Source organism: Bos indicus, chromosome 10 (genome assembly GCF_029378745.1).
Source record: "Bos indicus isolate NIAB-ARS_2022 breed Sahiwal x Tharparkar chromosome 10, NIAB-ARS_B.indTharparkar_mat_pri_1.0, whole genome shotgun sequence".
NCBI classification, from domain to species: domain Eukaryota; kingdom Metazoa; phylum Chordata; class Mammalia; order Artiodactyla; family Bovidae; genus Bos; species Bos indicus.
Window position 1 is genome coordinate 90,868,305 of NC_091769.1, and position 27,671 is coordinate 90,895,975.

The 27,671-nt window shown below is 39.5% G+C and overlaps 1 protein-coding gene across 14 annotated transcripts in view; it reads left to right on the forward strand.

Annotated features, from left to right (window-relative positions):
- The window catches only part of NRXN3 (neurexin 3), a 1,810,124-nt gene extending 1,782,846 nt beyond the window's left edge, over positions 1-27,278 (forward strand). For 7 of the 14 annotated variants that reach the window (XM_070797932.1, XM_070797933.1, XM_070797929.1 and 4 more), the window contains one exon: positions 23,841-27,278. In XM_070797932.1, the coding sequence (XP_070654033.1) occupies positions 23,841-24,766 (926 nt within the window). In that variant the 3' untranslated portion in view covers positions 24,767-27,278. Of the gene's footprint in view, positions 1-16,641; positions 16,994-23,840 lie in introns of those variants that run through there. The other 7 variants (XM_070797936.1, XM_070797935.1, XM_070797939.1 and 4 more) reach the window with 3 other exon arrangements.
- The last annotated feature ends 393 nt before the right edge of the window (positions 27,279-27,671 follow it).

Sequence of the window (27,671 nt, forward strand, 5' to 3'; positions counted from 1 at the left end):
TTATTCATCAGTTGATGTCTGATTTCCAAATGTTGTTGTTGCTGTTCAGTCACCCAGTCATGTCTGACTCTTTGTAACTCCATGGACTGCAGCACGCCAGGCTGCCCTGTCCCTTACCATCTCCCAGAGTTTGCCCAAGTTCATGTCCATTGCATCACTTATGCCGTCCAGCCATCTCATCCTCTGATGCCCTTTTCTCCTCCTGCCCTCAGTCTTTCCCAGCGTCAGGGACTTTTCCAATGAGTCATCTGTTCACATCAGATGTCCAAAATACTGGAGCTTCAGCTTCAGCATCAGTCCTTCCAGTGAATATTCAGGGTTGGTCTCCCTTAAGATTGACTGGTTTGATTGCCTTGCTTTCAGGAGTCTTTTCCAGCACCACAGCTCAGAGGCATTGCTTTTTTGGTTTCCTGCCTTCTTTAAGGTCCAGCTCTCACAACTGTATATGACCACTGGGGAGACCATGGCCTTGACTATTTGTATCTTTGTTGGCAGAATAGTGTCTCTACTTTTCACCACACTGTCTAGGTTTATCATTGCTTTCCTGCCAGAAAGCAATTGTCTTCTGATTTCATGGCTACAGTCACCATCCACAGTGATTTCAGAGCCCAAGAAGAGGAAATCTGTCACTACATCCCCCTTTTCTCCCTTCTATTTGCCATGCAGAAGTGGGACCAGATGCCATGATCTTAGTTGTTGTTGAGTTTTTTAATATTTAGTCTTAAACTGGCTCTTTCACTCTCCTCCTTCACCCTAGAGTTTCTCTTCGCTTTCTGCCATTAGAGTGGTATCATCTGCATATCTGAGGTTGTTGGTGTCTCTCTCACCCATCTTGATTCCAGCTGTAACTCACCCACCTGGTATTTCTCATGACGTGTTCAGAGTATAGGTTACACAAACAGGGTGACAGCAGACAGCCCTGTAGTACTTCCTTCTCGACCTTGAACCAATCAGTTGTTCCATGTAGGATTCCCCTAATGGTTAGTCTGTACAGTGGGAAATCAACTTTCAAACCTTCTTCCCTGAGTAATAGCATTCCCTCCTTTCTCTACTCAATATTCCATGTACCCAAAATAATATTCTTAGCACCCTTTCCTAGGTTTTTGTCATCTTAATGCAAGAATTATTACTGCTTTCTAGGGCCCACTGGGTCTTCCCAGATGGCACTAGTGCCAAAGAACCCACCTGCCAACGCAGGAGACGTAAGAGACACAGGTTCAATTCCAGGGTCAGGAAGAGTCCCTGGAGGAGGGCATGACCGCCCACTCCACTATTCTTGCTGGGAAGATCCCATGCACAGAGGAGCCTGGCAGGCTATAGTCCATAGGGTCACAAAGATCTGGACATGACTGAAGCAACTTAGCACAGCACAGCACAGCACAGGGCCCACTAAGAAAAGGGTGTTGTGAAGTAGTTAGGGAACTGACTTTTGATTTTTAATGGCAACATAAAACATATACTTTGTTATATAATGACATGAAGTGAAGTAAGTCACTCAGTCATGTCTGACTCTTTGCGACCCCATGGACTATACAGTCCATGGAATTCTCCAGGCCAGAATACTGGAGTGGGTAGCTGTTCCCTTCTCCATGGGATCTCCCCAGCCCAGGGATAAAACCCAGGTCTCCCACATTGCAGGAGGATTCTTTACCAGCTGAGCCACCAGGGAAACCCATATAACGACACAGACTTAGGTAAATTGTAAATATAATCAGTTCCAAATATTTGAGAAATGATATTATTGGCTTTGGAAAATTTCTGAGCTTCATCAGCAATAGCACTTACCTTCCTTAAGGCATTTGCTTTTTCACAAAGATAAACTCAAAATGGATTAAAGACCTAAATGTAAGACCAGAAACTATAAAACTCTTAGAGGAAAACATAGGCAGAACACTTGATGACATAAATCAAAGCAAGATCCTCTATGACCCACCTTCTGGAGTAATGGAAATAAAAACAGAGGTAAACAAGTGGAACCTGATTAAACTTAAAAGCTTTTGCACAGAAAAGGAAACTATAAGTAAGGTGAAAAGAAAGCCCTCAGAATGGGAGAAAATAATAGCAAGTGAAACAACTGACAAAGGATTAATTTCCAAAATATACAGGCAGCTCATACAACTCAATACTAGAAAAACAAACAACCCGATCAAAAAGTGGGGAAAAGGCCTAAACAGACATTTCTCCAAAGAAGACATACAAATGGCTAACAAACACATGAAAAGATGCTCAACATCACTCATTATTAGAGAAATGCAAATCAAAACTACAATGAGATATCACCTCACACTGGTCACAATCAGATCAGATCAGATCAGTCGCTCAGTCGTGTCTGACTCTTTGCGACCCCATGAATCGCAGCACGCCAGGCCTCCCTGTCCATCACCAACTCCCGGAGTTCACTCAGACTCACGTCCATCGAATCAGTGATGCCATCCAGCCATCTCATCCTCTGTCGTCCCCTTCTCCTCCTGCCCCTAATCCCTCCCAGCATCAGACTCTTTTCCAATGAGTCAACTCTTCGCATGAGGTGGCCAAAGTACTGGAGTTTCAGCTTCAGCATCAGTCCTTCCAAAGAAATCCCAGGGCTGATCTCCTTCAGAATGAACTGGTTGGATCTCCTTGCAGTCCAAGGGACTCTCACGAGTCTTCTCCAACACCACAGTTCAAAAGCATCAATTCTTCAGCGCTCAGCCTTCTTCACAGTCCAACTCTCACATCCATACATGACCACAGGAAAAACCATAGCCTTGACTATATGGACCTGTGTTGGCAAAGTAATGTCTCTGCTTTTGAATATGCTATCTAGGTTGGTCATAACTTTCCTTCCAAGGAGTAAGCATCTTTTAATTTCATGGCTGCAGTCACCATCTGTAGTGATTTTGGAGCCTAAAAAAATAAAGTCTGACACTGTTTCCACTGTTTCCCCATCTATTCCCCATGAAGTGATGGGACTGGATGCCATGATCTTCATTTCTGAATGTTGACCTTTAAGCCAACTTTTTCACTCTCCACTTTCACTTTCATCAAGAGGCTTTTTAGTTCCTCTTCACTTTCTGCCATAAGGGTGGTGTCATCTGCATATCTGAGGTTATTGATATTTCTCCCGGCAATCTTGATTCCAGCTTGTGTTTCTTCTAGTCCAGCATTTCTCATGATGTACTCTGCATATAAGTTAAATAAACAGGGTGACAATATACAGCCTTGACGAACTCCTTTTCCTATTTGGAACCAGTCTGTTGTTCCATGTCCAGTTCTAATGGCCCTCATCAAAAAGTCTACAAACAATAAATGCTAGAGAGGGTGTGGAGAAAAGGGAACACTCTTTCACTGTTGGTGGGAATGTAAACTGATACAGCTGCTATGGAAGATGGTATGGATATTTCTTAAAAAACTAGGAACAAAACCACCATATGATCCAGCAATCCCGCTCCAAGCCATATATCCTGAAGAAACCAAAATTGAAAAAGACACATGTATCCCATTGTTCATTGCAGCACTCTTTACAATAGCACCCTGATGCTGGGAAAGATTGAGGGTAGGAGGAGAAGGGGATGACAGAGGATAAGATGGTTGGATGGCATCACCGACACAATGGACATGGGTTTGGGTGGACTCTGGGAGTTGGTGATGGACAGGGAGGCCTGGCATACTACAGTTCATGGGGTTGCAAAGAGTCGGACACGACTGAGCGACTGAACTGAACTGAACTGAGAACATGGAAGCAACCTAGATGTCCATCAACAGATGAATAGATAAAGAAAATATGGTACATATACACAATGGAATATTACTCAGCAATAAAAAGGAACACATTTGAGTCAGTTCTAATGAGGTGGATGAACCTAGAACCTATTATACAGAGTGAAGTCAGAAAGAGAAAGATAAATATCGTATTCTAACGCATATATACAGAATCTAGAAAAATGGTACTGAAGAATTTATTTACAGGACAACAGTGGAGAAACAGACATAGAGAATAGACTTATGGGCTTATGGAGAGAGGGGAGGAGAGGGTGAGATGTATGGAAAGAGTCACATGGAAACTTACATTACCATATGTAAAATAGATAGCCAATGGGAATTTGCTATATGGCTCAGGAAACTCAAACAGGGGCTCTATATCAACCTAGAGGGGTGGGATAGAGAGGAAGATGGGAGGGAGGTTCAGGAGGAAGGGGACATATGTATACCCATGGCTGATTCATGTTGAGGTTTGATAGAAAACAACAAAATTCTGTAAACCAATTATCCTTCAATAAAAAGTAAATTAATTAAAAAAAAGATTGTCTTATCTAACCCTTATATTTACAGGCAATAAAAGGGGGTGCAGAGAATTAAAGCCACTTACTTGAGGTTACATAACCACTAAGTGAGATTACCTCCATGCCCTCCATGTCCTGTCTTTTCTAGGAAGGTCAGGAGAGCTTACTTTCTGGAAACTTTGCTTGAAGCAGGATGCATAAACAGTGAGAAAAGACCAACAGCATTTGATCTTACTTATCTCTCTGGTTTCTCTGGAAACACTGGATAGCTACTTCCATCTCTTTCTCCTTCAAGACTTTATTCTTTGGACCACAAATAGTGAATGCCATTACTCAACAAAGTTATTCTTTTTACCCTTCCTAGTTCTTTTGTGTTACTTTCTGTAAACGTATCAGAGTGAGTTATTTCTAGTTTAGTCCTTGCTTTAAAATTCTTTCCATCTCAACCAAAGAAATAAGTCTTAGGGACTATAGGTTAAACAAACCTCTTAAATATGAAGGGTCTTTAGAAGCTACAATGCATAGACACTTAAAGTGCAATATCTTTTTGTCTTGATTTGTGCCCATGAGGCAAGTCCATGGGGTATGCTGGGAAATAGCTTTTTTTATTTTCCAGTAATTATTTATTGGGTGCTTATTCTGTGCTATGGCCACGTGCCTATAATTCCTCTCTCCCTGTCTTTATCTGTCTGGTCAACACCGCTCATACCCTTAAGTAGCAGTGACCAAGGACAGTTGTCCACTGCGTGCTGCTGCCTGTCCAAATACTGTCTGTCGTCAATGGAACTGAACCAGAAATAGGTCTTATTTGGAGTAGTTACAAATGCTAATTCATAAGTACAGAGGTAACTTGCATGGAGTTATTGCATAGACTGGGCAGGCGTTGCGTTGCTCAACTTGAGGGGATACTCCTTACATGAACTGCAGTAGGTACCGCATCCCCTGGAGCTAGCCAGTGAAACAGCCCTGACTTTCAAGCAGACAGATGCATGTACCATAACTGCATATTCTCTTATTTCTTGCTAAGTAGTATTTTCAAGGAAATAAGATACCCTTATCTAAAGGACAACTTGAATAGAACCAAAACAAAATGAAAGATAAAACTGGTTTTTTATAAGAACTAAATGATTGGTCTAAGTTTTCATGACACTGCTCAAGCCTTAGGTCTTAACTGGGTTGCTTAGTCACCTTGCCTATCAATTAAAAAAAAAAAAGAGTGAAGATGATCTGTCACTATCAAAAAATCCTATCTAGAGTCCAAGATAATAAGGATTTTCCTAGTAAGTTGTTTGCAGGAGGGCTAATATATTTTGTGTTGAATAACTAAATAATATGTAATAAAGTGTAGCCTTATTTTTTTTAAGAGAGACCCAACGAAGGCCAGCCGTAGGCTACATGATTTTTCAGAGACAATACTCAGCAGTTGATTAATTTTAAGTTTCAGATTTCAGTGCCATCCGTCCATTTGGAAGAACAATTATGACCTTTTGGCTAATAGCATTGGGGGAAACATTACTACAGATTAATACTATGAAAAAGGAACAAAATTAATGAGCAAACATTCTAATGGAGTCAGTGCATGTGAGTACATTAAATTTCTGCATAAAGATGGAGATTGGAAGTAGGTTTCAGGGTTTCACCATGCTGACTTTCTCAATTAAACATAATACCACTGCGGAAGAGAAAACCTTTATTGTTTCTCAAATATTTTCTTTTTTGATAGATACCTCATGTGGTTATCATATGTTAGCTAAAGATCAAGTAGCATATTCATCTGAAACAGCCCAGGAGAAAAATATATCAGGATCTGTTTGCTATCACTGTGGAGAAATAATACGGAAAACCACCCTGAAAAAAGCTGATGTGGTGTGGCCGAGGAGATATTAACAGTGACCACATAGTGGTCGGCACTTCTGTTTTCAAAGCTGGCTGTAACCCTCTCTCACTTTGTGACACTGATCTGCAGCCCTGCAAGTGTCTCGTCCTTATCCGAACACCATGTCGCTCTAGCAGACAAGGTGGACTCCATGGTTCTGAAAGGACCATGGTTCTGAAAGGACCATGGTTCTGAAAGGTAGGAAGCTGATTCTTGGGTCTTCTGTCCTACCTGAGACTGAGAGTGGCATCTGTCTGATGAGTCCAGAGAAAGCCATTTTTCTTTAGAACAATTAGTGGACCCTACCAGTTTGGTTTTAAAATGTAGAATAAAACAATAGGGTATCAAAAGAGAACATTGTGGTGAAATTCTCCAACTATTGACTTGTAGCACTTTTTAAGACTTTGTGCACAGCATCGATGGATTAGGATGTGGTACGGAAGAAAACAATGTGGAACAGAGATATTCAGAGAGCATTTGTAATTTGACAACTCAGGAGAATAGCAGAGATATCAAATCATTTAGATTATTTTGATAGGTACTTGTAGATAACAGAAGCTTCCACCATGTTAAATTTAGAATAGGTAGACTATTAGAAAAAAAATGATTTTTTTGTATAGTCCTAAAATTAATGTATTAGTAATTTTAAGCAGGTTTTGATGTGCCAGTTAAGATAATTGTTATTCTTATAACATTTCTAAAAGTATGTATATATATTTTATAAAATGCTTGTATAGCTAGCATCTCCTATTAATTCAACATCCACTGAGGTTTATCACCATCTTACAAACAAGAGAGGTTATAGCTTAATTCAAGTTTACAGGGAGTGGATCACAGCTGGGATTTAGTCTAGGCCTTTTGATTATGAGCTCAACCTGGTTTTGCATAAAAACCCTTTGGAGAGCTTTAAATAACAAAAAAACAACAACAACAGATATTCAGACACTGCCTGTCATCTTGTCCCCACTACACCCAACAGAGACTGATTTAGTAGGTCTGGCTTCGATGACCAGAGATTGTGCCAAAAGACCCCTCGGAGCCCCTGTGAACATCTCTTTGTGCATTGGAGTTTGAAATAAATTGGTAGAGCTCTTAGGATCTCCTGTGGAAGCTGTTTTTGTACCTAAAGATTAGCTTGTTTATAACTTCCCATACTCACCAAGAACTGAATATTTAAAAACATCCTGGTTTGCAGCAGCATTGTCATTTAATGTAAAACATACAGGATTAAGTTTAGTCATGACTATTCAACTTCCTAGTTGTATAACTTCAAGCAAATTAACTCCTTTCAGCCCAAGCGGACTGATATGTAAGATGAACTTGTAATGATTAAGTGAAATTAAATATTTAAAGTACTTTGTACAATGTCTGGCAGATAAGTTCTCAATAACTCTTAAGAACATGTTCCTCTAGAAGTAGGCTTCTGGTTAATTTAGTATTTTAACTATATAATTAAAATTTATATATATTTAGTCCTTTTTCATATTTGTAAGGATCACTATGTCAACCATTTGATCATGTGCGTTTGTCCCCAAGCATGTACCTTTACTAATCTAGAGGCCCATGTGCCTTGAGTTTTTGGAATGACTAGGGAATTTATTATATCTCCTTTCTAATCTACAGTATTTGAGTTTACAAATTTTAAAAATAAATCTCATGATATGTATCTTGCACATGTAGGCATCTCTGTAGTCTTCTTCTCTCTGGTAAATCAGCTGCTTGAGGCTCAGGTAAGACATAGTCAAAGTCATGCAATCATGCTACAATCAATAAACCTCAGATATGCAGATGACACCTCCCTGATGGCAGAAAGTGAAGAGGAACTAAAGAGCCTCTTGAGGAAATTGAAAGAGGAGAGTGAAAAAGTTGGCTTAAAACTCAGCATTCAAAAAATGAAGGTCATGACATCCGATCCCATCACTTCATGGCAAATAGATGGAGAAACAATGGAAACAGTGAGAGACTATTTTCTTGGGCTCCAAAATCACTGCAGATGGTGATTGCAGCCATGAAATTAAATGACACTTGCTCCTTGGAAGATAAGCTATGACCAACCTAGACAGCTTATTAGAAAGCAGAGACATTACTTTGCCAACAAAGGTCCGTCTAGTCAAAGTTTTGGTTTTTCCAGCAGTCATGTATGGATATGAGAACTGGACCATAAAGAAAGCTGAACGCTGAAGAACTGATGCTTTTGAACTGTGTATGGAGAAGAGAGTCCCTTGGACTGCAAGATCAAACAAGTCAGTCCTAAAGGAAATCAACCCTGAATATTCATTGGAAGGACTAACGCTGAAGCTGACTCTCCATACTTTGGCCACCTGATGTGAAGAACTGACTCATTGGAAAAGACCCTGATGCTGGGAAAGATTGAAGGCAGGAGGAGAAGGGGATGACAGAGGATGAGATGGTTGGATGGCATCACCGACTCAATGGACATGAGCTTGAACAAGCCCTGGGAGATGATGAAGGACAGGGAAGCCTGATGTGCTGCAGTCCATGGGGTCCCAGATAGTCAGACATGACTGAGCAATTGAACAACCACCACAAGACATAGTCAAAGTCATGCAATCGTGGTATATCATTTTGATGTCAAATGCATGAGTCTTGGGCAAGCTTTTCATGTTGTTTGCATAGTATTAATTTCTGCTGAGTATAAAAATGCCTTCATGATATTGCTTTTTGAACACTGTACATTGCTTGCAGTGAAGATGGAGTTTAGGTGAAAAGAGGGTGTGTTCAAGATACGGTGAATGTTATTGTAACATAGCATCAAGTATGGCTGTTTCTCATGGACAACATAGGGAACTTAAGGGGTCTGCAGAGAGGAGGCACCAGAGGAATGCCCAGCTTCTACCACCAAAAATCCACCAGCGCAAAGAACATGGTCAGGATTGTGGTCATAATGACAGAGTAGATGGACTTGGGTGGAAAACAGAAGCAAAATAAAGCTTCTTGAATAATTTATTACTCTAACAACATGGTCATAAAATCTCATGGTATCAGTTCAGGAAAAAGACCCCACTGTTGCTGGGTTCTGCTGTTACTGACTGCAGGACCACAGCAGGCAAAACAGCCAAGTACATTTTCACTACCTCGCTCACCATTACTCCCACTGATAATTCATTTGGCCCATTCCTTCCTATTGCCTGAAGACATACATCAGAGTCTGGCAGCGGTAGGCCTGACTGTCCTGTTTATTTTATCTTTAGCTTTCACAACTGCAAAGGAAAGCCTGAGTTTTTTAATAAACATCCCAGCACCAGTTTATGAGAGGAAGAATGAGTTAGTGATGTGGGGTTTTGGGGGAAGGCTGAAGCCAGCTGTGGATGAGAAGGTCCGATTTGCACTGGAACTGCTAGCTGGAACTCAGGGAAATCCCATCTGGTTTAGAGAAGAGTAAAAGAAAATAGAATAGAGAATGCAATGCCTCGATGGTTAGTCTACAGACCATTTACTCAAGGCCTCCTGTGGGAATAGCACTGTGCGTGGAGCTGTGGAGGATTGCAAGAGAGACGAGTAGCCTGACCTCCCTTTTTGAAGGGTTTTCAGGCTATTTGAGCCATGGTTCTCTCACTAGCAGTGATTTTCTGAGTCCATACCAGGTGCCAAGCAGTGCTCTAAGTACACTGGAGAATAAGACAAAGTCTCTGTTCTCATGGAGCTTACATTCCATGAATAAATGAGTGTGAATTACCTAGTAAATTCTACAGAGAATCATGAGGGGATAATCAGTTAGTGAGCAGGTTGCTTACTAGGAAAGTCATTAAAGACCTCTCTGAGGAGTAAAATTGGAAGAGAGACCTGGCCCATCAGAAGAAATCAATCAGGCAAAAAGTAACGGGGTGTTCTTGGAAGGGAAGCTAGCATGGCCAGATTCTGAGACATTCTGGGTCAGGGGCAGCTGTCAGAGGTGAATGGTAGGCAGATCACAAGCAACTTTCACCATAGGTTGTGGTACAAAACTTTGGTTTGGAAAATTCTACCTTTGAAGATGTGAAGCAAGAAAGTGACTTGACCTGTTTTATATTGTATAATTCTGGAACGTTTCTGTGGCTTTGTTATGGAGAATGGATTTTAGTGAACCCAAAGTGGATGTGGGAAATCAATGGGGAGGCTACTGCAGTGTCCAAGCAGGGAACTAGAGTGGCTTACTCTACGACATGGGTGATAGCTATGGGGGAAAGTCAATGTAAGGGATTTGTTGCCAGAGTCAACAGAACTTCCTGCTACACTGCATGTGTCGAGGTGAGTTGGGGTAGGGGCTCAAATATCATGACTAATTAGGGGTTTGTTCACCTGGATCCCCTAATTAGTCATGTTGTCTGAGGCTCTACCCCAACTCACCTCCATATACGCACTGTACAGTCTATGGAGTTGCAGAGAGTTGGACACGACTTAGCAACTAAACAACCAACACCACCCCTTGGGTCACACCCAAAGATGGGAAAGATGCAGGTTTAGGAGGACAGTAGAGTCCAAAGTTCTCTCTTAGCTCTTTTGAATTTAAGGTGCTGCAGTAGGAACGTTGAGTAGACAGCTGGATATGGGAAACTGGAATCTGAAAGGAGGCTTGAACTGCAAATCACCATCATATAGGTGATAGATCTTTACAGACAAGGGACAGGATGGGATGGCTCGGCCTAGGGCCACACCTGGAACTAACCAAGAAATAGAAGGATGAAGGATCAGAAGAGGAGGAAAACTGGAAAAATCTTGGGCTATTCAAGCTAAAGGAATAAAGTATTTCAGACAGAGTCTTCATTTCTGACTGGCACACAGGTCATCTTTATGCGGATAAAACAAATCTTTTCTATTAGCTACTGTTTTGCACTTTAATAATATTATAAGGACCTAGTAGCTCGAAATAATGAGCTGTATGCATATTTTAGCCCTAAAAACCCACAGAGAAGCCAGGTTAAGAAAAGGAGAGTAACTGCTAAATTCATGGCTTTAAGCCCTGGTTACACTGCTCTTTCTCTTTGTTTCTCTTCGTGAAGATACTCGACGAAGAGGACTCTTGATTACATAAATGGGTGCCAATAAGGACGACTTTTTTTTGAATCCCACCCACTTCACAAATCAGAGGTCCAGTGTTGCAAGCTGTTCTATATTTTGTAGCTGAATTCAACAAATATGTACTGAAGACCTGCAGTGTGCCCTGTTCTATGTTAGATGGATTTAAAAAACATAAAATAATTAGAAAGATGCAGCTTGTGCATCAAGGAGCTTGTAATATCCTGAGTGAAGACAGAATTACTTATACTAATACCTGATTACCATTCAAACAAAATGAAAATAAAAATATTAATTCCTGGAAATTTCTTAAGTGGGTTTTCCCTTTTGTATATCTTAACCAATATTAACTCTTCTGGAAGAAAAGAGCTAAAATGCTACCTTGACCCTCCATCCCTTCATATCCTCATCTTATCCCCTGTATCCTTGTTGGGATATGTTTTTCCAAGTGAATTTGGTGAGAGAGCCATCCTTGTCACTATCCTGATTGGTTTTTTCAGTAGTGACAAGTGGTGTATAGTGAATGGCGTCTTCTTCCATTTGAATCGAATATTGTATAGTTTCCAAAGTAATTTTACTTAAATTTACATACATTTGTGAGCTAAAAGGACTTGTCTTCCTGGTTTTGTAAATCTCAGCAAACTGAGATTCCAGGGGTTGGGGTGAGGAGTAACTTGTCTCAAATCACATGATTTGATAAAAAGTGTTCCTATGGGAACACATCTCAATAATAACTTCTTTGGAGCTTAACTCTACCCCACAGAAGAGTGAGACAAAGTAACTATAAAATTATATGCAGAAATAACAATTCACCACTGAAATATGAACTAATCAAGCTTTAAGAACTTAGCACTGCTGGAGAGGTAGGAACAGGAGTTCAGGAGAAGTTCAACAGGGGCTTCCCTGGTGGTTCAGATGGTAAAGAATCTGCCTGCAAGGCAGGCGACCTGAGTTTGATCCCTGGGTCGGGAAGACCCCCTGGAGAAGGGAATTGCAACCCACTGCAGTGTTCTTGCCTGGAGAATTCTGTGGACAGAGGACCTTGGTGAGCCACCGTCCATGGGGTCTGAAAGAGTTGGACATGACTGAGTGACTAAGCACAGCACAGCACAGCAATAATACTACTTATGTGAAGATTTTTGACTGAGGTTATTATTTGTTTGATGAACAAGCTGAAGCACATACTCCAAGTATCACACTTGGAGTAGTGCTGATCTCCATTGTCTGGGACTCAGTCTTTTCTGAATATGAAACCCTCATTTTATAGTTGATGCTATTGTGTCAACTTTGAAGAAAATAGTAACAAACATTTGAAGAGCCCTTTATAATTTATAAGCTCTTTCACATTCAAAGTCTCAGTTGTATAAACTTACCCTTTGAGGTAGGTTAATTAACCAGACATTATAATCTCCATATTACACATGAAGAAACAAACTCAGGGGGATTAACTGACTTTTCCATGTCCTAACAAACTAGCATAGTAGGTAGGTAATACAATCAAGATTGGAACTCAGGTCTCCAGACTCTAAGACTTCTGTCCCATATACTAGATTTCAGGTACAAGGTGAGCCACTTTTGATATGAAATTTTAATTCCGCTATGAAAAGCTCTAGGCTAGTGTAGGGGTGAAAAAAAAAGCAATTAATGATATACATTCATTAGTTCATTCAAAAATGTTTGAATGATTGTTAGTATTCTGGTTAGTTGGAAAAATAAAGATAACAAGATGCAATATTCTCACCCTAAAGTTCTTAGAATCTAGCTGAAAGTAAGAAGAAAACAAATTAAATGAAATGGAGTGTTGGAGTCATTGAAAATCTGTATAGAATGCAGTAGCTTCATAGAAAAGAATGGAGATTAGGGGACGAACCTGCAGGTACAAGTTAAGGGTTTTGTAAACATAGGGGAAGAAGTCATTAATTCAAGGTCCTTCTACATGTAAATGTCCTAACTTATGAGGTTTGAAAATGTAGTACTACCTTTTGTAATGTTTTATCCTATCTTTCTTCTTAAGTGTAAGAAGTTGCTTTTATTTAGCAAGCAGATCATTAATACAGAAATACAATTCTGAGTATTGGGCTTGATGGTGTTCTGGGCTCTTTTCCATCTTGGAGGTTATACAAAATAATTCATTTGGACCTTCCTCTGGGATCTCACCTGTGCACACTGAAGACAATGTCCTTGTCAAGCAGGACACGCTCTGCCAGAGAGGCAGGTTTGCACCTTGAATTCCTTCAGTATTCTTTGGGCTTCTCAGGAACAACAACAGGCAGCTTAGAAACATATTTCTTCAAAACAAGTACACTTTCCGAGATGCATTCAGAGTAATTCCATTTTATTGTATTTGATGTTCTTAAAAGTCGGATTTTGCATTTAGACAGTTATTTGGACATAGTGGGATTAAAATGTCACATCAAAATATGTTATTTCAAGTCAAATTATAGTATTATTTGTTCTCAATGGCAAATACAATCCCAAAGCATTCTTAACACTCAGTAGAGGCATATACAGAGAACCATGCAGTTATTGGTAATAAAAACCTAGTGTAGATATCTAATGAAATATGAAAATGAAGTTGTGACCTGATTATGAGCTACTAGAACATTATTTTCTATCTTATGTTAGAAATCAGACAAGCTTTGTGTGTATTAACTGCTGGTTGACTTCTAAAATGTATATGCACTGATATAGAACTGTGTTGGCTTCATCTGAAACTGTGGCTTCCATGGGTTTAAAAAATACGTATATTATTTTATTTGCAAAATGACAACCACAAATTTTGATATGTTCAGTTGTTTAAACCAGTGATTTCCAGAAAGTCAATGGTGTCCTACTTATGTAAGCTTTAAAACAGGCAATTTTGAAATAGGTAAATTACTCAGTATAAACCTTAGGAGACTCAAATTGCTGATGGATCTTCTTCAAAACACCTCTCATTTTACAGGAGTATGATACCTGGACATATCTCAGATTTATATCACTTATGTTTCCTACAAAATTGCCCGTGAAACAAAAAATAGCCCATGTGAATGTTATTAAAACTTTGTTCTACAGAAGTTAATTGATGCCTTGTGAGGCAATATTAACATTTATAGGGTTTTGTCATGCAATAAAATTCAATGTTAAAAGTATAATTATTCAAAAAAAATTAACTGAATGGCAACAAGGGTTTTTCTTTCCCTATATTATTGGGATTTTTTCCCCTCCTCCTAAAACCGCCAGCTGTCCTTTGTGAAGTTCCTAGAATAACAATTCGCATAAAACCAGAGACTAAAAATCTTGGTACGGACTGACCCATGGGGACACATTACTATAATTATTTTAAAATAAAATAATAAAAGGGGCGTCCCACAAGGACAAAAGTCTGACTCCTCCTCACAAATGTATTCTACTTGTCAAAGTCACCCCCAAAATCTTCTTAGGAGTAGTTGGAATTGGCTGTCAGAACCAGATGCTCTCAAGTGTCTCACCTCTGTGGTTCTCCTACCCGGGTTTCCCAGTCCTTGGTTGACCATTAATGTTCTCACAGGGATAAACTATTTAATGTAATTCTTGTGATCTCTTCCAGTAGAGGCTGAGGCCATTTCTAAAAACTCTTTCCCCATGATCCTTTCTACACTATCTTCTCTCTCTCTCTCACACACACACAGACACACACACACAAACACAGACACACACACACACAGATACACACACACACACACTTTTCTCTTTTCTTTCTGTCACTGTAGGTTGAATGGAGCATTTTGTTTCCCACGCAGTCTCTAGGAGACAGGCACCATTTCCCCCAATGTCCTTCAAATAAGCTACCTTCATTGCCTGACGATCCTATAGCTTACTGACTCTGTGGCACTGCGCTCTTTTGGAGCAGAGGACTGGAGAGTGGGGGTTTGCTCCTGTTACTTATAAAAAGCTCCAAACTCCCCATTTATCAGGTACATTTGACGACCACAATTGTCACACGTGTACTCTGTCAATTTGGCTAAGCCCAAGAACACGTACATGGAGCCGTGCTAATGATGACCCCTCTGTGTCTTACAAAATGTGCCTTCTGAGACTGTGAGTGAATCCGGGCTGAGTTTCCTAGAGCAGAACCCATGAACTCATGTGTGCTTTTTACCTCAGTTGCTGCCTGTACAGGCTCTACTTCAGCGCCCAACACATGAGTGCACATCCACACACACGCTTACAAGAATGCAATTGGCAAGAAGTCTTGGGATGCCCTCTGCCCCTACTGGAAAGGCATGAAACTAAATCCAATACCTTTCTCCTGCTCTCAAATTTGTCTTGCTGACCTCTTCCCAACCCTAGCTTGCTGTTCTGTTTTTCTATTTTCCCTAAATGCAACTTACTTTTAGCATGTATTAACTTGGTTAGCATTCCTGCCATGACAGGATAATAGACAATTACCCATTTGTCAGTCTTAGCCTCTTTTTTTCTCTCTCAAATGTCTACTTAGGACGTACATCCAGACTGCACGCCCTTTTTATTTTTTTAAAAAATGCAAAACAAAACAAAAAAAATTAAGAAAATGCAAACTTTCTTTTTCAAAGAAAATGCAAAATTCGTTTTTAATGTTGGCTATCACCAAAAGGGGAATCAATAAGCCAGAAAATACAAACAACAACAACAACAAACAAAAAAGTGTCCCCTGATCGCTCTGTCTGTGCCTCCTCAGCGTGTGCATCTGGTTGTTCATCTCTGAAAGTGTGTGAACTACTTTTTTCTTTAAATTATTTTTTGTTCTTTGCTCCCTTCTTGTTTGGGAATTCAGTGCTTTTTGTACTATATCTATCTATCTATATATATTGATGTGTTTCTTTTTAATTGCTGGATCTTTAGATTTGGTTTTATCCAAAACTATGACAAAAAAAGTTATGAATTGTTTTCTGCAACTTTCCCCCACTCCCTCTTTAAATGTGGAACAACTTCAGCTGCAGAATCCCCACAGCCACATCTTCCACATAAGCCCAGTCTCACCAGAATCACACGCACCATGGGTGGCATGGGGAAGATGGGTGACGTCACTCAGACAGTACCCTTCCTATAGAAGGAAGTAATGAATGACCCAGCCAGTGGGCTCCCTGCACAACTTTGTCTTTCAGTCACATAGGAAGATCTCTAACCCCCTCCCCTAACTCTCGATGGGGCTGTGTGGCTGCCGATGAAGTTTTTCAACTTGAATGCATAAACCTAGTCTCCTTGTTTTTGCTTTTAACCTTCTGATCATTATTATAAGTAGTAGTATTATTATTACTATTATTATTTCATGTATCTTGGCTACTTTTAGTAGGACAAAAGTTTAACTGTTTTTATTATTGGAAAATCTTTAATGAAACTGTAATGACTTTTGGAATAATTGCATGTTGAAGAAGTTGCAGCTTAGGGTGTGTGAGATTGTCAGTGTTAGAGTTCTGTTCTTTATATCTGTAGATGGGCATGTGTAGGCTCATTTGTTTTTGTATATTGCCCATCCCTTCCTTACAGCCAGAAGCTCTAATGCAGCTAGATCACTCCGTGCCGCCCTTACATGGACATGGCGACTCACTTACACATTTACTCCCATCATCTTCATCTCTTGTGTAGTACACTCATAGATATGACCCTGCCCTTTCTGCATCTTCCCTTCCCATCCCCCTCCTTTCTTTAGCATTGTTCAAATTTATGTGCTGTCATCCATCCCCTTCAATTAAAGAAATTCTAAAACTTGTCAAAAAAAGACAAAAAGATTTAAACTCAATATATATCTGAGAACCTATATTAATGCAGAAATTCATTCAAAACTCTCTAGATTCATAGATTTTTTTAAAAAGGCAAATTATAAAATTAAACAGGATTTTTTTAAAAAGTTTTTTTTTTAAATCATCGCAATCAGAATAATTTCAAATTCAAAATTTATATGCCCTCCCAAGCCCCTGAAAGTAAAAAAAATTGGTAAAGTGCAGATTTTTTTTTCTTTTCATGTTATGTGGTGTGGATGTATGTGTTGTTGCCTCCTGTATCATCCTCTGTTGTAAATTATTATATTTGAAAATTAGACATTTTGCTCAAAAGTTTTAAAAGAAATGACAACAAAAAAAGCAAGTTACAAGAATGTGGCAATTCTATTTGTCCAAGAGCATTCTTACACAACTTTCTTTTGTAAATTTTTCTTTCATGCCAAAAAACATGCGGGCAATTTGTTGATGTAAGTTGACTATAAATTAATACAGTATGCTTTTTTTTAAATTATTGTGTCTATATGGAGATGATTTCTTTCTTTATTTTCTCTACAACAACCTGTATTTTTTAATTTGCTTTTATTTTTCTTTCTGTCCTTCCTTAATTGTGAATGCCTTGATGTTGATGTTATTTGCTCTCTTTCCCTCTAGCTTACTTTGGCCCTGAAGTTGATTTTATTTTCTACTCTATTATTTTTTAAGATAATAGTAAATGTTTTATTTCATTTGTGTCTATTTGCTTAATTTTCACTGTTATGTTTTGTGCTGAATTGCTCCTAATAATCGATGTGAATTCTACTCTTGGTGGAAAGGTATAGGTAAATTGTTCTTACCATCCAAGGGAAGCCTGACCTCTTTGCCTGAACCAACTTTTAAAGCTTTGAAAGTAATGGTAGTCTCTACAGTGGGATGTGAAATTAGATACAACCTATGGGAGGCCTGTACCCTAGAAGAAAATTAATTGAGTTAACTACAAGTGTTATTAGTGGTAATTACATCCTAATTTAACTCCTTAGAAAACATTTGGGGAAATCAGTCCCTGATTTTATTTTCCTTCAGCACAGGGGAAATAAGATACTCTCAAGTGACTATGGTAGAGTTTGTTTTATCCAGGATTAAAATATCACCATCACTGAAAACTACAAAATCAGACTGATTGAGAAAAGAGACATCATGAATCTCAGGTATCTTAAGTATTGTCCTATGATAATTGATAATGCTGCCTTCCAAAGTATACAACTAACTACGGTGAAAGACACCCATGCACAGTAAGCGCCCGACCTCCCCTCCTCCCTGTCTGTCCTTCCTTTTCCCTTTCTGTTAATATTTGCCATTTCTCTCAAGGATTTAATCAGGTAACCTTTAAAAGGATCCTAAGAGTCTCTCAAGAAGAAACACAATGATTTTCACACCTAAAGTTTTACTTAGGAAATGTTTTCGGTAGGTATTACCATTTGTGTGACTCTACCATGAGAATACCCCTTGCCCTTAAAGGTATTTGGATCAGTTATGCACTTCAGGAAACATAAGATCAGCAAGAAGTGCTATAGAATTTTTAAATAAAGAAGTTACTTGCTTCACTCTAATTTTAGGATTGGTATTACTATTGCAAAAATATCAAACTGAAGTGTGGATAAGGGATATGTTTCCAACTCAGCAGCATCTGTGAGTGAGCTTTATCAGCCTTGGTTTATACGAGTGTATATTGTTTGATGTGCTGGATGATAGTTTAGGTGTAAAACTAAGAACCTCCTAAATGGAGTGCTATTTTATCTAATTGGAACATTTTGTTTTTGTTGAAGATGCCTAAGTCCATTTGATATAAGGCTAGTCATTTCTTTTAAATATAAGCTTGTGGGGTTATTATAAATCATTCTTCAAACACTGCATTAAAAATAGCCTTAATTATCTAGATCCTATATTGTTATACTTCCAGCTCAGCATGAGACTACTCTTATTAAAAATGGTCAGAAAAAAGTAATCAACAGTATCAGTGTTTATAGGCCCAAAATACCTAATAGAAATATTACTAATATCTAGCATATTGGAATAGCAGTCATCTCTGTGCTAAATATTAACATGCATTTTAAGTGACACTAACATGAATCATTTTTTACACTGGTGGCTTGAGGTAAGCTGTGTTATTATTTCTATTTTACAAAGAATTTAATAAATTTGACCAACTCATAGGGCTAGTAAACCAGAAAACTGTGATGCTAACCTAAGTCTGAGTGATTTCAAAGGCAAAACTCTTAATCAATATGCAGATGAAAAACTCCACAAGACATTCCTTCTTTTACACTTTCCAGATGGTGCTAGTGATAAAGAACCCACTAGCCAATGCAGGAAATGCAGGTTCCATTTCTGGGTCGGGGAGATCCCCTGGAGGAGGGCATGGCAACCCTCTCCAGTATTCTTTTCTGGAGAATCCCATGGACAGTGGAGCCTGGTGGGCTACAGTCCATGGGGTCGCAGAGTCAGACACGACTAAAGCGACTTAGCATGCACACCCACAAAATGATATCAAGGGGCTATTGCTCATCTTATCTGGGCATATCTTGAAAAGAATAGACTCTGTAGCCTTTCAGAATCAAATCCATTTCAGATAAAGTATGGGGAAAATGTCCTGCCCAAAGATTCTCATCTCATTAAAATACTATTTAAAAAGCTAAGTCCCTTTGAGACACTTGAATTTTTCCGGTGTCTACTCCCCAGGGACTTGCCATGTCTATCCATGACTATTTATCCTGAGGATGGTTGAAGAAGAGCTTCACGGTTCCAAGTTTCCAGATATGGATGTGTTACAAATATACGCTTCTGTGGCACCGAATGACTAAATGAATACAATTCAATAACTAATTTGGTGGGGGAAAATGACTCCTCCCCACTGTGTGTGAGTTTCCCAGCAGAGAATTAGGAAAATGAAAATAAGAGATGAGGTAAAGAACCTAAACACAGATAAAAAGAAATTTAAGGACTTGGAGCATGTTGTCTTCTCCCAGAGTCTCATTCTTCAGTGTCACTGTTCTTCAAATTTTTGTGACTTCTAAGACCCAAATATCTCCAGAGAGGCAAAGGTTGGAGCCATATTGAAACTTTCTGCTTCTCTTCTTATGTTTTGAGATGACCCACCACATCACTATAACCTGCAACATTCTCACAGTTCAGAAGAGTTCTATTAAATTTTTAATACACTGTCTTTTCCCATGGCAGAGAGCCCCTTTTGCTGAATATCAGCCCTAGATGCATGAATTATATATCTATAAATACACTCATAAAGTAAAAAAGCAGGGCAGCCTTCAGGGCTAAAATAGACCTTTTATATCCCTAGTGATCTCTCTGGTTTAAAGAAGAACACAACCCTGTCAAAAAAGAGTATATATTCCTGATTTAAAATGCTAACTTTAAGGAAAACAGATAGTTCTTATTCCAAACCAAAGGAAAATTCTGGGGACAGAATAGGAAATGAGAGTTTTGATGGATTACAGGTTTTGTAATACTCTGCCAGCAGCTCCTGATGACTTTAAGCTTATTGCTTCTGTGAATACTTTTGTAAGCATGGCCATCTGAGAGATCACTGACTTCATGGTCTTTGGGCAGTGAAAAAAATTATCAGCTGCTCCAACATTTCTGAGGATAGTCACTTTGGATTAACACAAATAAACATGAAATCTTAAATAGCCTTCTGCAGTCAAAGTCATTTCTAGTAAGGATCTAATGATGGGAGAAACACTTCCCTCGCCTGTTTATCTCAAATGATGTGAGAGCCCTTGGACTCGTCTGGACCCTAGAGTCATCTTAAATATAGAATTTGATATAAAAATGACATATACTTATCCCAGGCACCTTTCCCGTTTACTGTTATCTAAAAATTTCCACCTATATTCACTCTAATTCCCCTTTATAACCAACTCCTATACCCCAGTGGACTCCCTTTTAAACTAAAGACATTTCTTCCAATTCCTTAAGATGCAAAGGCAGGGGAGCTATGGAAGTTTCTACAATTTCATTGATAAAACATTACCAGGTTTTAGGCTCAAAAGCCCCTAAGAGGTGCATAATTTATCATTTTTATCACTACTACTAGGATTACTAGTAGCATGGCCAAGAAAATTGAAGATTACAGTTTTAACAGATGCTGTTATTAAAACTCTGCACCAGCCTACCCATCATTTTAATTTTGAAATAAGCTTTTACCATTTCACAAAAAGGCCCCATCAACTTTTAGAAGCTCTTTGTTAATTAGTAAGCTTCCAGACCTTCTTTCCTTCCCATCATGAAAAGGATGATTTTCACTTTTTTTCCTGCTCCAAGAGAGATGCTCACTTCAGGGTGTTGAATGAGAAGTGAAACGCAAAGGAAAGTGGAAGTGATTCAACTGCAGAATGAGCAGTGTGTAGATGTTGTAGGTTTTTTTTTAACAACAAAGACACTCTGGAAGCTTTAGCTAGAATTGAAAAGACAGGGGGAAGAAACAGGCAAACGTTAAGACTCCAGTTGGGTGTCACAGATGGCACACTAAAAGTGCAGATGAATGCCACTCTGTAATCAGGAAGACCGTGATCTTCACCTCACGTAAAGGGACACTCACATCCTACTTAACAATTTGCCTTTGCCTTCAATGATCTGTCCCAGGACTTTGCCTCCCAACAAATCAGTCATTCCTTGCCCTTTATCCCAGTTTATTTTCCACTTAATACATATTGGGTTGACTTTTATCCTTGCTCTAAAAGGCAAATGACCCTCCGTATTCGTGCCAGAAAAGAACACCCGTGCTAAACCTTTGTTCTGGGTGAGATGGGTACGAACATCCTGCCTTGTCCTCCAGAGGCAAGTAACATCATTCTGAGCAATCCTAAGGGAATCTTTAAGCAGGCTGCAAGTGCCTTCACTCCTTTGTTCTCACTGCTCTTTCCTTACTCAAAACTGCCTGCTTCCATCACCTTAAATATAACACTCGGGGCTGGAAGAAGAGGGGGAAAAGGAGGCACCTCGGGGTTAGTTTTAAGACTGGCTTACCTTTGGGGGCCTGTATTCTAAATTCCACTTATAAAAACTAGCAAAAGTGTGTAAATTATGCATTAAATAAGTTGCAAGACATATGAATTATATATGGTCACAATGTAAAAAAAAAAAAACAAAACACACCATAGCCCTGCTAGCCCAGGAAAGCAAGCCTGAAGCTTTGTAAAATCTGCAAATGAGCAAAAATGGGTTGCTCAATAGCTGCAAACTCTGAGCGCTAGAAGAGAAGCTTGGGGTTTAGAGCACAGGCCAAAATATCATCTTGAGATTCTCAGAAAGGTTCTTGTTTTATTTCCCCACATATGTAACATCGTTGGGTAGGTCAGGAAGGACAGTCCCATGCTCTCTTGTGCCTTCCGTTCCATATGGTACGCATCGGGTACACTGTTGCCAAGCTCTCTGACTCAGTTTCTCTGGCAGAGAATGAAAGCTTCTGACATGGATGAAAGCAGATTAACTGGGGCAGGGACTCATCATGCCGTCTCTGCTAGAAGATTTTTTTAAAAGCAATGGTTGGAATAATTTTTCAAATAAATTTAACAGAAGACATGAACTGTGACTTCCTGAGATTCTTTCTCTGTTTGAAAATAACACTATAAGGAGACACAGGATTATCTTGCTTTACATACAGGAATAATAAGCTTGGCCCTACATTTAGGTGAGTAACAGCCACCACAGAATATTTGTGATAACCATGATTTCCAGGGACTATAATTTAGTGAACTCTTCTGACCTTCCTTTCCTGACCTAGTCCTAGTATAAGGGCAGTAACAAGGTCTGTGGGTAAACTGATAAATATCTACTACTCTAAATAAGAATCACTGATCTTAAAAATTCACTTTGCTCTTTCTACATTTCTGGATCTAAAAGTAAGTTTCCAGTAAGTCATGGATATATAGCCTGGGTATTTTTAAAATCTAGTATCTGCTCAGTGTATATTGCATATAACATAAAAGCAATGTATGAATATAACATTAGAGCAATACAAAGCAAGTTGTTGTTTTATAGTCAGAGGAGTTTCTGGAACAGCATAGTCAAAATGGGCCTATTGTATGAACATTTTCAACCTCTGTAAGTTCCCCTTACTTAGCTTATAGTAAAGGACAACTACACTTGATAAATGTGAAATAAAAAGTAGTAACTTATAAAATACTGAAGATGAGCTCTTTTGTGTTCCTTGATCTTGATATCAGTGACATGGAAAATCTGTCATTCTCATCCTAATGGGAGCAAATAAGTAGAAACCCAAGAATAAAATTGGAGAAGGAAATGGCAACCCACTCCAGTATTCTTGCCTGGAGAATCCTGTGGACAGAGGGGCCTGGTGGGCTGCTATCCATAGGGTCGCACAGAGTTGGGCATGACTGAAGTGACTGAGCATGCATGTATGCCTTGGAGAAGGAAATGGCAACCTACCCCAGTATTCTTGCCCGGAGAATCCCAGGGACAGAGGAGCCTGGTGGGCTGCCATCTATGGGGTCACACAGAGTCGGGCATGACTGAAGCGACTTAGCAGCAGCAGCGGCAAGAAGAAAATAAAGAAATGCTCAGATTAATCACATGCATGTGTTCATGTACACACACACACACACATGCACAATTGATGGTGAGTATCTGCAATGGTGTAGTTAAATGTCATCATCCCATAAGCAGATCCTGGAAAAAAGCCTATTTGAATTCTATCTAAATAATTACTTGAGAGTATCTTTAAATATCTAAGCCCTCACTCTATGAATTTCAGGTTTTGGTGGCAAGAGGCATACCATGGGCTCTAGATCAGCATAGAATGATTAGGCTGCAAGTAGAGAGGGTCTGGATGTGCATCCAAGGTTCTCATCATTTCTGAGATGTGACCTATGAACTGCATTCACTGAGCACGGCTGTGACTTGTGTTTCTACAAATGTACTAATTCTGTTTCTCTTTTTTCTTTTCCATCCCAGGAGGTGAATTAGTTATCCCTCTTCTTGTAGAAGACCCTTTAGCTACCCCTCCTATTGCTACTCGTGCACCTTCCATTACACTCCCCCCTACCTTCCGCCCCCTCCTCACCATTATTGAGACCACCAAAGATTCCCTGTCTATGACCTCTGAGGCGGGGTTACCTTGCTTGTCGGACCAAGGCAGCGATGGTTGTGATGATGATGGCTTGGTGATATCTGGGTATGGCTCAGGGGAAACCTTTGACTCTAACCTGCCCCCTACTGATGATGAAGATTTTTACACCACCTTCTCCTTGGTAACAGATAAGAGTCTTTCCACTTCAATCTTCGAAGGTGGCTACAAAGCACATGCGCCCAAGTGGGAATCCAAGGACTTTAGACCTAACAAAGCCTCCGAAACTAGTAGGACTACTACCACATCTTTGTCCCCTGAGCTGATCCGCTTCACAGCTTCCTCCTCGTCTGGGATGGTGCCCAAATTGCCAGCTGGCAAAATGAATAACCGTGAGCTCAAACCCCAGCCTGATCTAGTCTTGCTTCCGTTGCCCACTGCCTATGAGCTAGACAGCACCAAACTGAAGAGCCCACTAATTACTTCCCCCATGTTCCGTAATGTGCCCACAGCAAACCCCACGGAGCCGGGAGTCAGACGGGTCCCGGGGGCCTCAGAGGTGATCCGCGAGTCCAGCAGCACAACAGGGATGGTCGTCGGCATTGTGGCTGCAGCCGCCCTCTGCATCTTGATCCTCCTGTACGCCATGTACAAGTACAGGAACAGGGACGAGGGCTCCTACCAGGTGGACGAGACGCGGAACTACATCAGCAACTCGGCGCAGAGCAACGGCACGCTGCTCAAGGAGAAGCCACCGAGCTCGAAGGGCGGCCACAAGAAACAGAAAAACAAGGACAAGGAGTACTACGTGTAGGCGCCACGCCGCCGCTCCCGGCGCGCGAAGCTGAGCCCGGGTCGTTCCTCTGCCCACAGACGCGCGTGTACTTGGCAACCTGAGCATCCCGCAGGGGTCAGAACTGTCCTAGGAGACGGGGCTGTATGGACCATGACTCCGGTGGGGAAAATCATTCGTGAACAGAACACCAAGATGCACCTAACCGAGAAGGCGCAAGCCACGGGCTGCTTTGACGCAGTCGCCGCTCGGAGACAGAAAGTTCTTTCTGCCCTGCTGTGTCAGCCAGCACACACTTTTGCACGCTGGAGTGAGCAGGTGGCTCCCCGCCCCCGCCCCCCCGGCCCCCCAACTTTTCGCAGACTTGGAAGCTTCCTTCTCTTGAGGACCTTTCACCCAAGGTAGAAGACTTCATGGCTTACTTGTTCCATAACTCCAAGTGAGTCTGTAATAATGTTTGTGAAGCTTGACTGTAATAATGGTTTTTTTTGTTTGTTTGTTTGTTTAATTATGTAAAAAACAAAAAACAAAAAAAAGAAAAGAAAAAAAAGTTAAAAACAACAAAACCCCACCCTTATCTGGTTCTGGCCAGTGTGCGTGTAACTTTTCAAGATCTGAGGGGAAAAAAATGGCTTTTGGGTATTTGATTATTTTTTGAAAATAACTGGACATAAGAAGAAGAAAAACAAAATCTCAGAAAACAAAAGTAAGAGAGACTATTGCCATATGAACTCAAAAGCTACCATGGTGTTCACTCTACATATCAGGTTGTGGTGTTTCTAGAATCTGTTGTCTGTTTCTATATGAGGCTTTGCTGCACACATAGCAAAATCATGGGATGGATGATGGTTCTGATTGGAAAAGCTGGTCCCTCAGGATCAAATTCCAGAATTTGCCACCCAAACCCTGAACAGATGTGGTTAGGGCTGGCTTTCTCAGAGCTATCAGCTTCACTTAACAATATTGTTCCTGTCCATGAGCCCAGCCAAACTGAGGTAAAGGAGATAGCCCCACAAATTAAAACAGAGCCTTTCCTAGGAAAGGGGGCCGGGGGGTGGGCTGGATCTGTGACTGATCGAAATGCATGCGAATATAAGAGAAAAGACAGTACAAGAAGTCTGTTACAGAATCAAAACAGACAATAGGGGAGTTCAACTTGTGATAGAACCACAAAAGGTCACACAAGCCAAACACAGCGTGACAGAGTGCAAAACTCATAGTTCTTCCCCCGCCCCCAACATGATAATGTTTTTCCTAGTGATTTAATTTTCCAGCCTGACATTTACAGATAACTCTATCCTTCCATTTGCTCACGTCTCCCTTCACCCATTTTTTCTAAAGATAAATAAATAACAAATGAATAAAGCTGCTGTGACACACACACACAAAATGGAATTTAATAGTATAATATATATAAATAAATATATATACAGATATATTTATCATGGTATGTTTGATGGGATGACTGAAACAGGAAAACTGTTAAAATCTTGAAGTGGAATGAGAATGTTGTTTTCAAAGAAAATAACAAAACAACAAAAAGTAAACCTTAAAATGTGAAGAAAGTGTGAGTTTTAGTTTTGTCACAGTTAACTGTGTCAAGGAGAATAAAAAAAAAAAAACTCTTCTCAGATTTTGTTTACATATTTTACTACATTTTTGCTGGTATAGTTCCTTAGCCACCTGTGTACATACTGCTTTGAGAACTGTTCTTTCCTTTGTTTATTTCCGTTTGTTTGATTTCTGTTCTAGTTGTCTTTCTTTCTGAAAAGAGGAAACAATGTACAGTAAAACAATAAACTGGTTCTGTGGCCATACCTAACCCGAAAGCAAGAGACGAAGCAAGACAAGTATTTACATGAAAATGAAATGTGTCCTCTGGAGGGTCAGATATATACAGTTTCTTTTGTACAGATGAAAATCAATCAGCTGTTTAGATTTAGTAATCTACTCTTGCTGGTCTTTGTAAGTTGCATGAATATTTGACTTTGAGAAAATATCTTAAAGATGTGGGGCAAAAAATGCAATCTCAATGATGGTAGCCTTTACTAATGTGTATGGAAAGAGGTGTTCCTCATTACCTGATATTTCAATGTGTTAAGAGTTTTGGATTATTTTATTATCATTGGAAAAGACAGGATTATAAAGAGGTATCAGAGCACGATTTTAGATAACTTAAATGGCCCAACCTATATGAAGTTGATTATATCTCGATGTCTGTAAAAGATTGCTGTTCTTGGAGTCTTGAGGTCTTGTGAACTGATTTCCTGCTTTCTTTCTTTGCATTTTTTTATTTGAGTAAAAATACATTTGTTATATTCCTTTTAGTGTAAGTTTCTATTTGGACAATTTTATGGGAACATGTGCATTCTGTATGTTAGCTTCTATCATATTCCTGTTGTTTTATGAGCAAACTCTTAAGAAATTTATTTTATGATGTTGTGAAGTTACTGCTTTTTTTTCCCTTTTCTCTTTTATTTCATATTTGCATTTTTGTTCAAGGATATGCTTAGCAATAAAATGTTCTTCCCAATCCTTGTATGATGATGCATTTTTATTTTCCAAACATTTATTAAAAGATCTTGCACTGGGGCTAAATATGATCATCATATTAGAAGTTAAGTAAATCAGGACCATGTTCATGGGAACTAAAATATTAAAAATCACTACTAATTGCTTATCTAAAGTTATCAAAAGTGATATGTTTGTGGGCTAAGCAGTTATTGTCTGTCAACTGAGGCATTATTTTTAGATTATTATTATTATTGTTTACATAATGATTGTTATTACATTATTATTTAGATAAGGTAACCAGGAAGGAAAAACTCCTAAACAGGTAAGACTACAGAAGCATTTTATTCTGGAAAAAAAATTATTAGATACTGTATTTTTTTAAGTGTTTGGTAACATAAAGTATTTGCTGTAA